Source organism: Canis lupus, chromosome 17 (genome assembly GCF_003254725.2).
Source record: "Canis lupus dingo isolate Sandy chromosome 17, ASM325472v2, whole genome shotgun sequence".
Lineage (NCBI taxonomy): Eukaryota > Metazoa > Chordata > Mammalia > Carnivora > Canidae > Canis > Canis lupus.
In genome coordinates this window covers 60,045,388-60,057,795 of record NC_064259.1, presented here as the reverse complement: position 1 = coordinate 60,057,795, position 12,408 = coordinate 60,045,388, and the positions used below count along the sequence as shown (strand labels likewise).

Below are 12,408 nucleotides of genomic sequence, written 5' to 3'. Positions count from 1 at the left end.
CAGGTCATGATCCCAGGGTCCTGGGATCAGCCCCACATTGGGCTCCCTGCTCAGTGGGGAGTCTGCTTCTCCCTCTCGCTCTGCCCCTCCTCCCTGCTCATGCTCTCTCTCTCTTAAATAAATAAAATCTTTTAAAAAATAAATATGGTTGATCAAGGTAACTCCTAGAAGGTAGCCGACATAGAATTTTGTGCTGACATCGACCTTTGCAAAGAGAGAAGGCCAAGTATTATGAAGGCCTCCATAATCTTCCAAGGGCTCAACTTGTTCTTCCTGTTCCCTCCTCTTGACAGTCATCTGAGATTTTTCAAGTCTTTTTTTTTTTTTTTCTTTTTAAGATTTTATTTATTCATGAGAGACACACAGAGAGAGGCAGACACATAGGCAGAGAGAGAAGCAGGTTCCCTGCAGGGAGCCCAAACCAGGACTCCATCCCAGGATCCAGGGATCACAACCTGAGCCAAAGGCAGACGTTCAGTCACTGAGCCACCCAGGTGTCCCATCAAGTCTTTAAATAATCACTTGTTTAGAAACAACTTTGGAAATGAGGAAGAGGAGTAACATCAACATTTTATCTTATATTTTATCCTGGGGGTGGATAAAATATGCTGGTGGATAAAGGAAGGGATCAGGCCCAATGTTGCCACACAGTTCAGTTTTAAGGTTCATTCTTTTTTTTTTTTTTTTTTTTTCATGAGAGACACAGAGAGAGGCAGAGACATAGGCAGAGGGAGAAGCAGGCTCCATGCAGGAAGCCTGATGTGGGACTCCATCCTGGGACTCCAGGATTATGCCCTGAGTCAAAGGCAGGCCCTCAACCGCTGAGCCACCCAGGCGTCCCCAGTTTTAAGGTTCAAAAGATTTCTGATCTCCACCCTCAGATACCTCTGTAAAAAGACGCAAGACCAAACAATTTTTTCTAGTTTTGTTTTTCTGTACTAAAAATATCCAGTGGGTGCTGGGATTGAAAGGGGTGGAAAGGTTGAGATGCTGGCACCTTCTCTTGTGGATGAAGTGGCCATTACCTGCGGTTTCTCTCTATCTGGGTAAGGAAACAAAAATAGAGAAAAAGGGGAAATATTATAACTACATCTATATTCTTTTCCCTTCCTTGCTTCATTTCCCTCTCCCCAGAAGCGCACATTCCCTCAACACTACTGCCCCCTATTCCTGCTGCTTTTTCATATTGAAATAATGGTACTGGATACCCAAGGAGAAAGACAAAAACTGGCAAAATGACCACGTATACTATTTTATTGTCCTTCCCTCCCCCCCCAAAGGTCCTGAAACCCTGTCAATTGAGAGTATTTTATCAAATCAATCAGAACTTTTGGTAGTTCATTTGGTAAAGCAGAGGACTATCCTTCCTGGAGAAGATTCTTAAGTTGCTGGAAATAACCCCAGGAGCTCTTTGGGATAGTGGTGGTTAGGGGCATCGACATTAGTGTCAAACAATCCTGTCGTGACTGGCATTTACTGGCTTTTTAAACCCTATTCCTTCATCTGTAAAGTGGAGAGAGTGCCTCACAGCATTGTGAGGATTGATCCAGGTAAAGTGCACCTCAAACATTGGCTCTTACTATTAAACTGCATTAATAAGCTGAGAACTATTAATACCTTCCTATTATCTGCATCAAGAATTGTTACATCTGTAATCACAATTTGGTCAATAATCCTCTCGTGATTAATAATAGTTGTTGCCCATTAATCAACCAGTCGTTGCTTAAGAAATAAGTGGAATCAATGGCTAACAATGTGAATAACCAGTATATTATGAATCAAGTGAGCATACAATACTTGATGCAACACACTGGCTGGTTTAGTAACAGGATTTTGGATATCAGGACTTTTCATCAACACAGATCCTGGCTATCACCAAACACTTACTGGTTGCATCTCTGTGAACACTGAAGACAGACTGTTCCAAATATCCTCCAGCCCGATCCTGACTCGTCTCCAAAAAGCAAGGGCTGGACTGGGGCTGGGGCTGGGGCTGGGGCTGGGGCTGGGGCCAAAGAAAAGGAAGGGGGTGGGTCTGATCCTAGAGCTGAGGGGGGGCAGGGAAGTGGTGGTGGTGCTGGTGGTGGTGGTGCTGGTGGTGGTGGTGGTGGTGGTGGTCTGAGAGGTGCAGCCGCTGTCAGAGCAGAGATCCGAGTCCAGAGGGCACTCCTCCCGAAGCCGATTGCAGGGACATTTCTGGTAGGTACAAGGCCGGTGCTCCGTGCGGAGCTGGCTCAGCGCCCCAACTCGAAGGCGCCCTGAAAGGCCGTGCAGCTTCCCCGCCCGGGTCCGACTCATGGTACCTGACCTGCAGTGGCAGTGCCACGGGCCCCAGGGCATCAGGACCAGGCGCACGTCCTCGGGAGGAGGCATGGCCGTGTGCGAGGCCGGTATCCAGCGGTTTGGGGTGGACCCCGCCGTGGACCACCGGCTCATGGTACTGTCGGGGTGAGCCACGTCCCCAGTGGGCTGCCAGGTGTTGGCCGGCACGTCTGTAGACAGCCTGATCTCAGGCTCCTGGGTGTTTGCTTTAAACCTGGAGCTGGGCATCCTCGTAGTCCTGCTGAAAGCTTTTCCGGTGATGTTACTCCTTCTGGCGTTAATCACAACCCCCTCTTCCAAAGACTCATCCTCCTCCGACGACGACACTATCGACTTGCTGACGCCCGTGGCCACTGTGGAGGCCAGGAGCTCCGCGGCGGCAGGGCCGGCCAGGCGGTCGACACTGGCCCCGACATCGTCCTCATCCTCCATTGTTACTTTCATCCTCTTGGGCCCGCCGCTCCGGAGGGTGGTCCGGTAGTTGCGGGACATGGGGACCCCGAAGCGGACCCGCTGCGTCTCGGTGGAGGTCAAGCCCTGGGCCCCCGCCGCCCGGGGCCCCAGACTCAGCAGCAGGACCCAGAGAAACGCGCCGGCGGCGGGGACCACGGGCTTGACCATGGGGCCGGGCGGTGTGCCGCCGAGACGGAGGCCAGTGAGGGAGGCCGGGCTCCTACTCCGCTTCCTCGGGCCGCTCTCGACCCGGGCGGGGCGTTTGAACCGCGGCCCGCGGAGGGGGAGGGAGTCCCGCGCGCCACGCCCCTCCCCTCCCCTCCCCTCCCCTCCCCCAGGCCCTGGCGGAGCCGCCCCAGGGCCCAGCTCTCCAGCCCGGGAGCCACTGCTGGCCACAGCACCGAGCCCCTGGGCGAACAGTGCGTCTCCTCGGAGCAGGGCAGTTTATTAACCGCTATAGATCTGAATTTGCTAAAGAGGACAAAAGGACAAGTTTGAAAAGCATCCCTTCCCAGGTTCACGCCAGCAGACGTGACAGAGAAGGAAAGGGCAGCTCTTCCAAGATTTAGGGAGTGAGTCTTGGTTCCCAGCCGGCAGGCTGGCTGCGGTCGGTCGAGCCCTGCCCTCCCCTCCCCTCTGGCGGAGTTTCAGACTGGTAGAGTGCCCCAGGGCAAGAGGGTCTGGGCACCTTCATTCACAGGGGAGGACAATGACACTCAGAGATGCAGGTATCTGGGCCAAGGGGCTGAGGCTGAAGCAGGACTGAGAGCCATAGCCTGGCCCTCTCCCACACAAGATGCCACTACATGTGCCCCTACAGCTGAGATGCTGGTCAGCCTGCAGGTCACCTTCTGGACCTTTGGAGTCCTGCTTTGAAGGAAAGGTCATGAGAGGAATGAAACCCCAGTGAGATGTGAAGGTCCCGTGGTACTGGGGTGGAGGATGCTTTACTTTAGGGAAGAGCCCAGATGTTTCAGGGTTAGGGTGCAGGCAGATCAGTTTCTTTGCTTCGTTCTAAGGCCTGCTATGTCCCTCCTGAGCCATGGAAACCCGGTCCAGCCTAGGAAAGAACGATAAAAAAAGTGGCACAGGAGCAGGACCTGGGTTTTACTCACTGATTTGGGGAGAGAAGGCAGAGAACTGTTAAGAGGCAGAAGATTGGGTGCTTGAGCTGGTGGCGATCAGGCTTCTTTGTCCCCTAGTACCACCCCACTGAGTACTTTCTCCTCTTTACTGCCCTTCTGGATTTCCATGGCTCATCTCAATCTCTAAATTCTGTGCTGTGAATATTCCTTTATTCTCTGATGCCTCAGCACTTATAATTTTTTCATTTGTTCTTGTTGGATACAGGCCTTAACTTCTCTGGGTGGGTGTAGTTTTCCCAGATACATCAAAGCATCTGGAAGCAGGGCCTCTATCTTTGAGTTCCTCTGCATCTCTCCCAAAGCATTAAGAAAGTGGGAACTGGCTTTATACATCCCACCCCAAACTTAGTCTCGGGACTCACTGTCTGACAGCTTCAGGGATGTGAACCTGATCCAAGGAGATGAGTTGGGCCAGCTCTCCCAGGCTGTTCAGAAAACGGATCTTTCGTGTAAACTTGGAACTGAAAAGAGAGGATAAACCAAGTTGTGTGTTGTACTGGGAAGAGGGTTCCTGGAGATCCTTATGAAGGGAAATGTGACAAGTAGAGCATGGTTACGGCTAGAAAGAGCCACGGTGAGGCCAGAGCTGCTTAATCTTGATTTTGAAAATGGGGAAAGGGAGGTCCTTGTCCCCAGAGCTGGTACCTGATGAAGGGCCGAAGCAGTGCCAGGAATGCCTTCACATACCACGTGGCGTGGACAACCACCAGGGCACGCAGGTTTTTCCGGAGCCTGAAGAATAGGAATGATATCATTCTTTTCTTCTTCCATCTTTTTTTTCTTTTTCCATCTTCATGTCAGAAGATTAGGGTGAAGCTATTGTCTGTGCTTTAACTTCCTTCACTTCTCCAAGTTTCTAGATTTCTCTGCCAGTTGGTCTAGTCCCCACTCCTTGGCTTGTAATCTGAGCTCCACCCATCATGTTTAGCCTTTCATGCTCCTCATTTTCAGGCAACTCCCTTGTCAGAATCCCTTTGCACCATCTCCCTCCTGTACCCTACTCCCATATAAGTTCTTGGCTATTCCCCCTTTCTCAGGCCTCCCATGACTGGGACAATGGATAAAACTCCACATGGAGGAAGACCAGTGAGGAAAAACAAAAAAGAATGAGGAAGAAAAGTGAGCAAAAGGAATAAGTGGGAAAGAAAAGGGGAGAAGGAACATTGCAGAACACAAAGCCATATGGGTCAGGGATGAAGGCAAAGCGAAGCAGACCATGGCTGCTTAGGAGGTAAGCTAAATCGTGAGAGGTGAGAAAAGGAAGGAGGACCTTCTTCTATGTGACAGGCAATAGGCCACACCAATTTACTGGATTTTCACACATGCCCAGTGGCAAAGGGATTATTGTTGCCAGTTTGCAGAGAAGGAAACAGAGTCCCAGCAATGTTCAGTGACTTGTCCAAGCTAAATGATACAGGAGGTAAATGATTGAGGCAAGATCTGAAACCAGATTCCCCTGACTCTGAGAGTACAGAAGACATGAGAGGCCTGGAAAGGGTGGTAGAGGGACCAGAGAAAGAGGAAGGGACTAAAGGGAAGAGGAAAGAACAGAAAGAGGGAAAGAGAAGGTGCAGAGGGAGCTGCAACCCTGCTGTTCTTGCAGCTCACCGCCGGTCCAGAGTGTGGTAACACTGGCGCATCCAGCCCAGAGGCGGGACCTGGGCCCTACTTGTGCCTCCACTCAAGTGCACGAGCAGGTAATTTTCAGCTACCAGAAGCTCCAGAGTTCCCACCATATACCTGGAGGAGACAGAGCTGTCAAGGAAGGTACATGCTTGGGGTTGTGGGGAACGAGAGGGACATTACTGTAGACTCTGCAGTCAGCTGCTGATGGTGCAGGAGGGGCCTTTTTCACTTTTCCCTCCCTAACATCCCTGTTGGAGTCTTTCAGGGCTGCCACCTCACCTGAAAAGGTGCTCCATGACATAGGTATAGTTGGGGATGCTGCTGCTGGGGAGGTAACAGGAAGCAAAGACGATGACAGCATTGAGGCCCTCACCATGGTAACCTGGAGGACAAGGGGAAAATTCATTCAGGCAGCAACTATATATGACAGACGGTACATCTGTTTGGGCTGAGGGACTCTCAGGGTCTCTGGAAGTTACAGAAAGGATTTTGAACCTGGGAACGGAGTTTCCAGCTTTTGCATTTTATTTATTGATTTATTTATTTTTACATTTTATTTTAGAAGTCACAGTTGTTACCCCACTGTTATGCTAGCCATTACCTCCATGAGAGAGGACTTTCTTATAGTGTTCAATGACAGTCATGTCCACTCGCTGCTCCCTCTGTCCTGTTCGGAACACCCTCCAGTGACGTCCATCTTCTCCAGCCACATCCCGCATACAAGCCCGGCCCAGCCTTTCCACTGCCTCACTGGCCCCCAGGCCCTCTGCCCGGGGTAGGTCATCTGAAGGAGAGGAATGGAAGATGATCAATAAAGCACAGTACACACCTTCAGGATTTTCTAACTTTGTCGGGGTCTGGGAGTTGAGTACTCTAACGTCTCATTCCTTAGTTTTTTTCCAGGACTCCAGCCCTAGTTTGTCCAAGTAATCCAGTGCCTTGCTAGTTTCCCTTTCCTGGAACTCAACATCCTCACTTTTTCACTAGATACTGGCCTTGAGGTAACCCTGCACTATGGTAGGTCTATGGCCCTGGCTAGTATTAGTTTTCTTCTGGATTCTTTCTTTCTTTCCATGCTTTTCCTTGGGTGAGCTCATTTGTTCCCAGGTCTTCAATAACCACCAGTAAGGTGATGATTCCAGATTTGCTCCTCTAACTTAGATGTCTCTCCTGACCCCAGACCCATGTCCCTAAATGCTTAGAGTGGACATCTCTAGTTGTGTCTTTCTGTCATCTCCAAGCCACCAGACACTATTGTAACTCAAACTCATTCTTTCTTCATCTCTCCTATATTTCCTTCCTTTCTTTCGTTTTCTTTCTTCCTTTTTTTTTTTTTTTTTTTTTAAGATTTTATTTATTTGCCAAGGAGAGAGAGCACAATCAAGGGGTGTGGCAGGCAGAGGGGAGCAGCAAGCAGGGGAGTCCAAGGCAGGGCTACATCCCAGGACCCTGAGATCACCACCTGAGCCAAAGGCAGCCACTTAACTGACTGAACCCCACCAGGTACTTCTCATATTTCCTTTCTTGATGAATGAGTCCATCCATCTAGCTGGCTGAGAAAGAAAACTGGTGTCATCCAAAATTTTCTTCTCTGTCATGCCTCAAGCCAACTGGACCCCAGATCTTCTTCTATCTATTGCCATTATATTGTCTTATCATTCTTTCTACTACTACTGTCCTGATTCAGGTTCTTAGTATTTCTAACCTGGACTTCATTCTAGCCTCCTAGCTGGCTTCCCTGCCTCTAGTCTGTTTACTCCATTCCACCTTCTACCCCACAGCTAGAGCAAGCTTTGTTTTCTACCCTTTCTTACTCAAATGGTAATACTATACCTGCTAATTTTGCATGATCCTTCCATAGCAATGGAAACAGCTGCCTCATCTTAAAAAATGGTTTTCTAGGGGCACCTGGCTGGCTCAGTTGGTGGAACATGCAATTCTGATCTTTGATCTTGGGGTCGTGAGCCCCCTGTTGGATGTAGGGATTACTTAAAAAATAAAATCTTGGGGCACCTGGCTGGCTCAGTGGTTGAGTGTCTGCCTATCACTCAGGTCATGATCGAGGTCATGGGATGGAGTACCACATTAGGCGCCCTGAGGGGAGCCTGCTTCTCCCTCTGCCTATGTCTCTGCCTCTCTCTCTGTGTCTCTCATGAATAAATAAAATCTTTAAAAAAAAAAAAAAAACTTAAAAAGAAAGTGTGCTTAATATTTAGTATTCCATTGCATGGACGTACCATATTAGAATTAACATTCAACTGACGGACCTTTAGGTTGTTTCCAACCTCTTTAGAGCCATTAAATCTGATCATGTTACTCCTTGATTAAAACCATTATTCAGGGATCCCTGGGTGGCTCAGCGGTTTAGAGCCTACCTTAGGCTTGGGGCGTGATCCTAGAGTCCCGGGATCAAGTCACACATCGGGCTCCCTGAGGGGAGCCTGCTTCTCCCTCTGCCTGTGTCTCTGCCTCTCTCTTTCTCTCTATGTCTCTCATGAATAAATAAATAAAATCTTAAAAAAAAAAACATTATTCAGTGACGTCTCACTGGCTACAGGATAAACTCTGAACTCCTCAGTAGGGTAGCAAGGACCTCCACAATTTGACTCCTGCAAACTTAACATAGCACTCTGATTCAGAAGCTTAGATGACAACTTGGACATGTGACTAGTGTCTGAAGTTGAGGGAAATCTTGTGAGTGAACCCTTAACTTGTGGGGTCTGTACTATGTCCAGTCAAATGTCACAGATGAACTGTAGGATACCCTGTTGATGTCTGGAGAAGTGGAGAATTGGTTGGTGTGGGTAAAACCCATACATTTGGTGTCAGAAGTATCATGATACTTCAACATGCCATGTTCCTACCCAAGTTGTTTCTTCTACCTATGATGCCTCCCCAGCTACCTGATAAAGACCAGCTCAGAATCACCTCTGATTCTGATCAGCTCTGTAAAGTGTTTCCTAACACCTCTCAGCAGGAACTGACCTTGTCCTTATCACTGCTGACCATACCCTATACATATGTAGACCGTCATCTTTAACCATACTTATTTGTATATGTGTTAATTTCTTATTAAACAGGGAACTCCCTGAGGGTAGGACTATCTTATTCTTCTTTATAACTTGGTTCTCATTCAGTAATAGCATGTAGCACTCAATAAAATTTTCCTTAATAAACAAAGGAAAATTTGTTTGTTTTTGGCACCTCCCCACCCTTCTATTGACTACTCTCACGTTGGACCTACAGGCTCTACCTTTCCATTCTGAGGAAATTAATTTTGCTAACTTTACGACTTGGACCCCACCTCGTTTCTAACTTTAGTCTCCTTAAATCCACCCAGAGCTACTTTAAATCTAGCTTCTGCTTTTACCAGCTCAGGCCTCAGGTTTCTTTCCCACCTTCCCATTCAAATTCATGTCCACTGTCCAGCTGCTCCGAGTCTGAAGGTGTCTCCAATTCGTCCACCTCCAGGTCAGAACTGCCATCAGGAGAGGAAGGTACTGAGTGAGTGGGACAAGTTCCATCGCCTCCAGTCCCCTTAGTCAGATTCAGTCTCAACTCTGGGGCAGAAAGACGTTTACGCATGGGGCGTGGGCCACACAGGGCTAAAGTGCTGGGAGTACCTGGAGTTGGGAGAGAGGAGAAAAGAATAGAAAAAGTATGAGTGTGTTGGCAGGGGAGGTTGGAATACCTGCAAATGGTAGTGATGATATAGGATCAATTTTTTAAATTTTATTTATTTATTTAAGAGAGAGAGAAACTAAGGGAGAAAGAGGGAGGGGGAGAGGGAAGGGGAGAAGCAGACTTCCTGCTGAGCGGGGACCCCCGATGCTGGACTTGATCCCAGGACCCTGGGATCACGACCTGAGCTGAAGGTGGATGATTAACCAACTGAGCCACCCAGGCACCTCTATGGGGCGAATTATTATTTTTTTAATTAAAAAATATTTTATTTACCTACTTGAGATAGAGAGAGAGAACGAGTAGGGGGGAAGGACAGAGAGGGAGAGGGAGAAGCAGGCTCCTTGCTGAGTAGAGAGCCCAATGTGGGGCTGGATCCCAGGACCCCAGCATCATGACCTGAGCAGAAGGCAGACACTTAACCAACTGAGCCACCCAGGCACCCTATGGGGCAAATTCTAAAGAAGAACTTACACAGGGAATATTTAGGAAAAGAGCAGTGGAGGGATCCTTGGGTGGCTCAGCGGTTTGGCACCTGCCTTCCGCCCAGAGCGTGATACTGCAGTCCCAGGATTGAGTCCCACATCGGGTTCCCTGCACGGAGCCTGCTTCTCCCTCTGCCGGTGTCTCTGCCTCTCTCTCTCTCTCTCTCTCTGTGTCTCTCATGAATAAATAAATAAAATCTTAAAAAAAAAAAAAAAAGAGCAGTGGAACCAAAAAGGGGTGAGGGTGGCACAGCCCTTCACTGGCTTATAATAAAAAACTTGAGGCCTAGATTCTAATTTACCTACCTGCCTGTGAATCTCTCTCAGGATTGTCAGGATCTTCAGAGGGATCTGCTTCTTCAGGAAGAAATCTAGAGGGGAAAGATTACAAGGGAGACAGAAATGCAGGTTAAATGCATTAAGCCAGGTATCAATTTATCAATCCTCTTGCCCTGTCATGTGTTTTTTTTTTTTTTTTTAAGATTTACTTATTCGAGAGAGAGAAAGAGTGCAGGAGTATGTGTGTGTGGGGGGGAGCAGTAGGGTAGGTGGAGGCAGGGGGCAGAGGAAGAGAGAGGGGGAGAGGGGAGGCAGACTCCCTGCTGACCAGAACCCAAGGCAGCTCTCCATTCCAAGACCCTGAGATCGTGACCTGAGCCAAAACCAAGAAAAGAGTCAGGCACTTAACTGACTGAGCCACCCAGGCGCCCCTCCCCACTACAATTTTATCTTATGGACTCGGTCTTCTTTTCCCCCCTCCTTCCTTCAAGTCCTAATTTATCACCCCTGCCCTCCATTCATGAGTATCCCTCACAATCCTCACCTGGGGAAGTCTTCATCCTGCCACTCCTCCCTCAGCTCCAGTTCCCCAAGTCTCAGGGATCCTGCTGGCTTCCGGGCTTCAGCATCCTCCATGGCCCTAAGAGTCCCAGGGCAGGGGGTGGGGGGCAGAATGATCAGGAGACAAATGGGGCAGTCTTAAAGGGACTGGATCACAGATAGGAGAGACACTGTAATGGATGATAATTAAGGTATAGGGCAGAGCACAGGCCTGAAAAAGACGTCAGGTCTCTTGTCTCCTGATACTTCTACCACATCCACCACTTCCTGAAGGCAGATGAACCCTACTGTGGGGTTTAGGAGCAGAGGAAAGATGGAATGTAAGGCTAATCCTATTTGTGTCTATGGTGTTGCTCCACCTACACGGAGTGAGTAGAGCTATTCCACGTTACATTGGCTGGAACCTGACAGACCTGCCCAGCTATCACCAGGCAAAGTTGGGGAAGATGGCACCTTGTCAGGCCTGCCTTTCCTCCACCACACTGGGAGTGGTCAGGGGAATCCATGGCAGAGGTGGAGGGGTGGGGGAAGAAGGTAAGGAGGAAGAGGGATTTGTCGGGAAGGGTACCTAAATTCCTTTCTGGGTCAGCTTTCCTGAGGGCCATTCTGGGGAGTGGGTGTTAGAAAACAGTAGGCACAACTTTATCAGACACAAAATAGAGAAACTTCCTTTAAAAACAATAGGGAAGGCAGCCCCGGTGGCTCAGCGGTTTAGCGCCGCCTGCAGCCCAGGGTGTGATCCTGGAGACCCTGGATTGAGTAGTCAGGCTCCCTGCATGGAGCCTGCTTCTCCCTCTGCCTGTGTCTCTGCCTCTCTCTCTCTCCTCTCTGTGTATTCTCATGAATAAATAAATAAAATATATTTTTAAAAAATAAAAACAATAGGGAATTTTACTGAAATCCCCAGGTCCCCTTTTCCTACCTAAAGCCACCCTAACCCTTCTCTGCAAATTCATTCTTTCATAGTCATGTCTCTTCCAGGAAGTCAAGATTTGCCCTGGTCAGAGCTGGATGGTAAGAAAGTCCCTCAAGACTATTCATTGCTTGTTTCCAACCAAATAAGCCAGATCTTACTCACCCAAGATCTAATGTCTTCTCTCCTGCCTCTTGTGTGGTTCCCATCTTCACAGGTCTTCCTGGCTCCCTTAAACACTTGCAGCTCTCCGGGAGCTGGTTGTCCCAGCTCCTAAGCACTTCTGTATCCTTTTTCTGTGTCTCACTGTTGTTGCTCTTGCCTCCAAAGAGGTGGGAGGTGTGGAAGGGAGGTAACCTTACCTCCAAACAGGTTTTACCACCTCCCTTCCCTTCCCTTCCCTAGGAGGAGGTTTGCCCAAAACAAAAACCCTGCCTATGTGGGGGCGGTTTTAGAGAGGAGAGGACATTTTTTAAAGTGGCTGGTTTTGGGGGAATCGAGGAAGGCAATTTGTTTTCCCTTCCAGACTCTTTATAACCTCCCGGAAGCTGCTGATTAAAATTTTTTTTTAAAGATTGTATTTATTTATTCATGAGAGACAGAGAGAGAGAGAGAAGCAGAGACATAGGAAAAGGGAGAAGCAGGCTCCTTGCAGGGAGCCTGATGTGGGACTTGATCCCAGGTCCCCGGGTTCATGCCCTGAGCAGAAGTCAGATGCTCAACCACTGAGCCACCCAGGTGTCCCTGGAAGCTGCTTAAAAAAAAAAAAAAAAAAAAAAGGCAATGGTAAAAAAACATTTTGGTTTTAAGACTATGTTTTCAAGCATTAGCAAGACTAGGAACGCAGTTAGTAAGAGGGTTCTGGAAGAGGAAACAAATGAAAGGCCAAGGATGAGGAGAGATGGAAGACTGTTGCTCTTCATTCTCAAAAAGAGTTAATGAA

General features: G+C 48.6%; 2 protein-coding genes across 2 annotated transcripts; both read right to left on the bottom strand.

Moving 5' to 3' along the window:
* Positions 1-40: 40 nt before the first annotated feature.
* C17H1orf56 (chromosome 17 C1orf56 homolog) lies at positions 41-3,068 on the bottom strand. The gene is made up of 2 exons (XM_025453071.3): positions 1,888-3,068; positions 41-1,042 (listed from the first exon to the last, which is right to left on the bottom strand). Exons 1-2 carry the CDS (start codon positions 2,941-2,943, stop codon positions 1,022-1,024), a joined length of 1,077 nt encoding a protein of 358 aa, XP_025308856.3. The 5' UTR covers positions 2,944-3,068; the 3' UTR covers positions 41-1,021.
* Positions 3,069-3,204: 136 nt separating this feature from the next.
* On the bottom strand, positions 3,205-12,375 carry BNIPL (BCL2 interacting protein like). The gene is given in 11 exon segments (XM_025453072.3): positions 3,205-3,825; positions 3,828-3,835; positions 4,283-4,381; positions 4,566-4,652; positions 5,529-5,660; positions 5,826-5,928; positions 6,148-6,330; positions 8,945-9,169; positions 10,019-10,083; positions 10,536-10,631; positions 11,631-12,375. Coding segments are annotated over 11 exon segments (1,068 nt in total). The 5' UTR covers positions 11,675-12,375; the 3' UTR covers positions 3,205-3,799.
* Between the last annotated feature and the right edge of the window lie 33 nt (positions 12,376-12,408).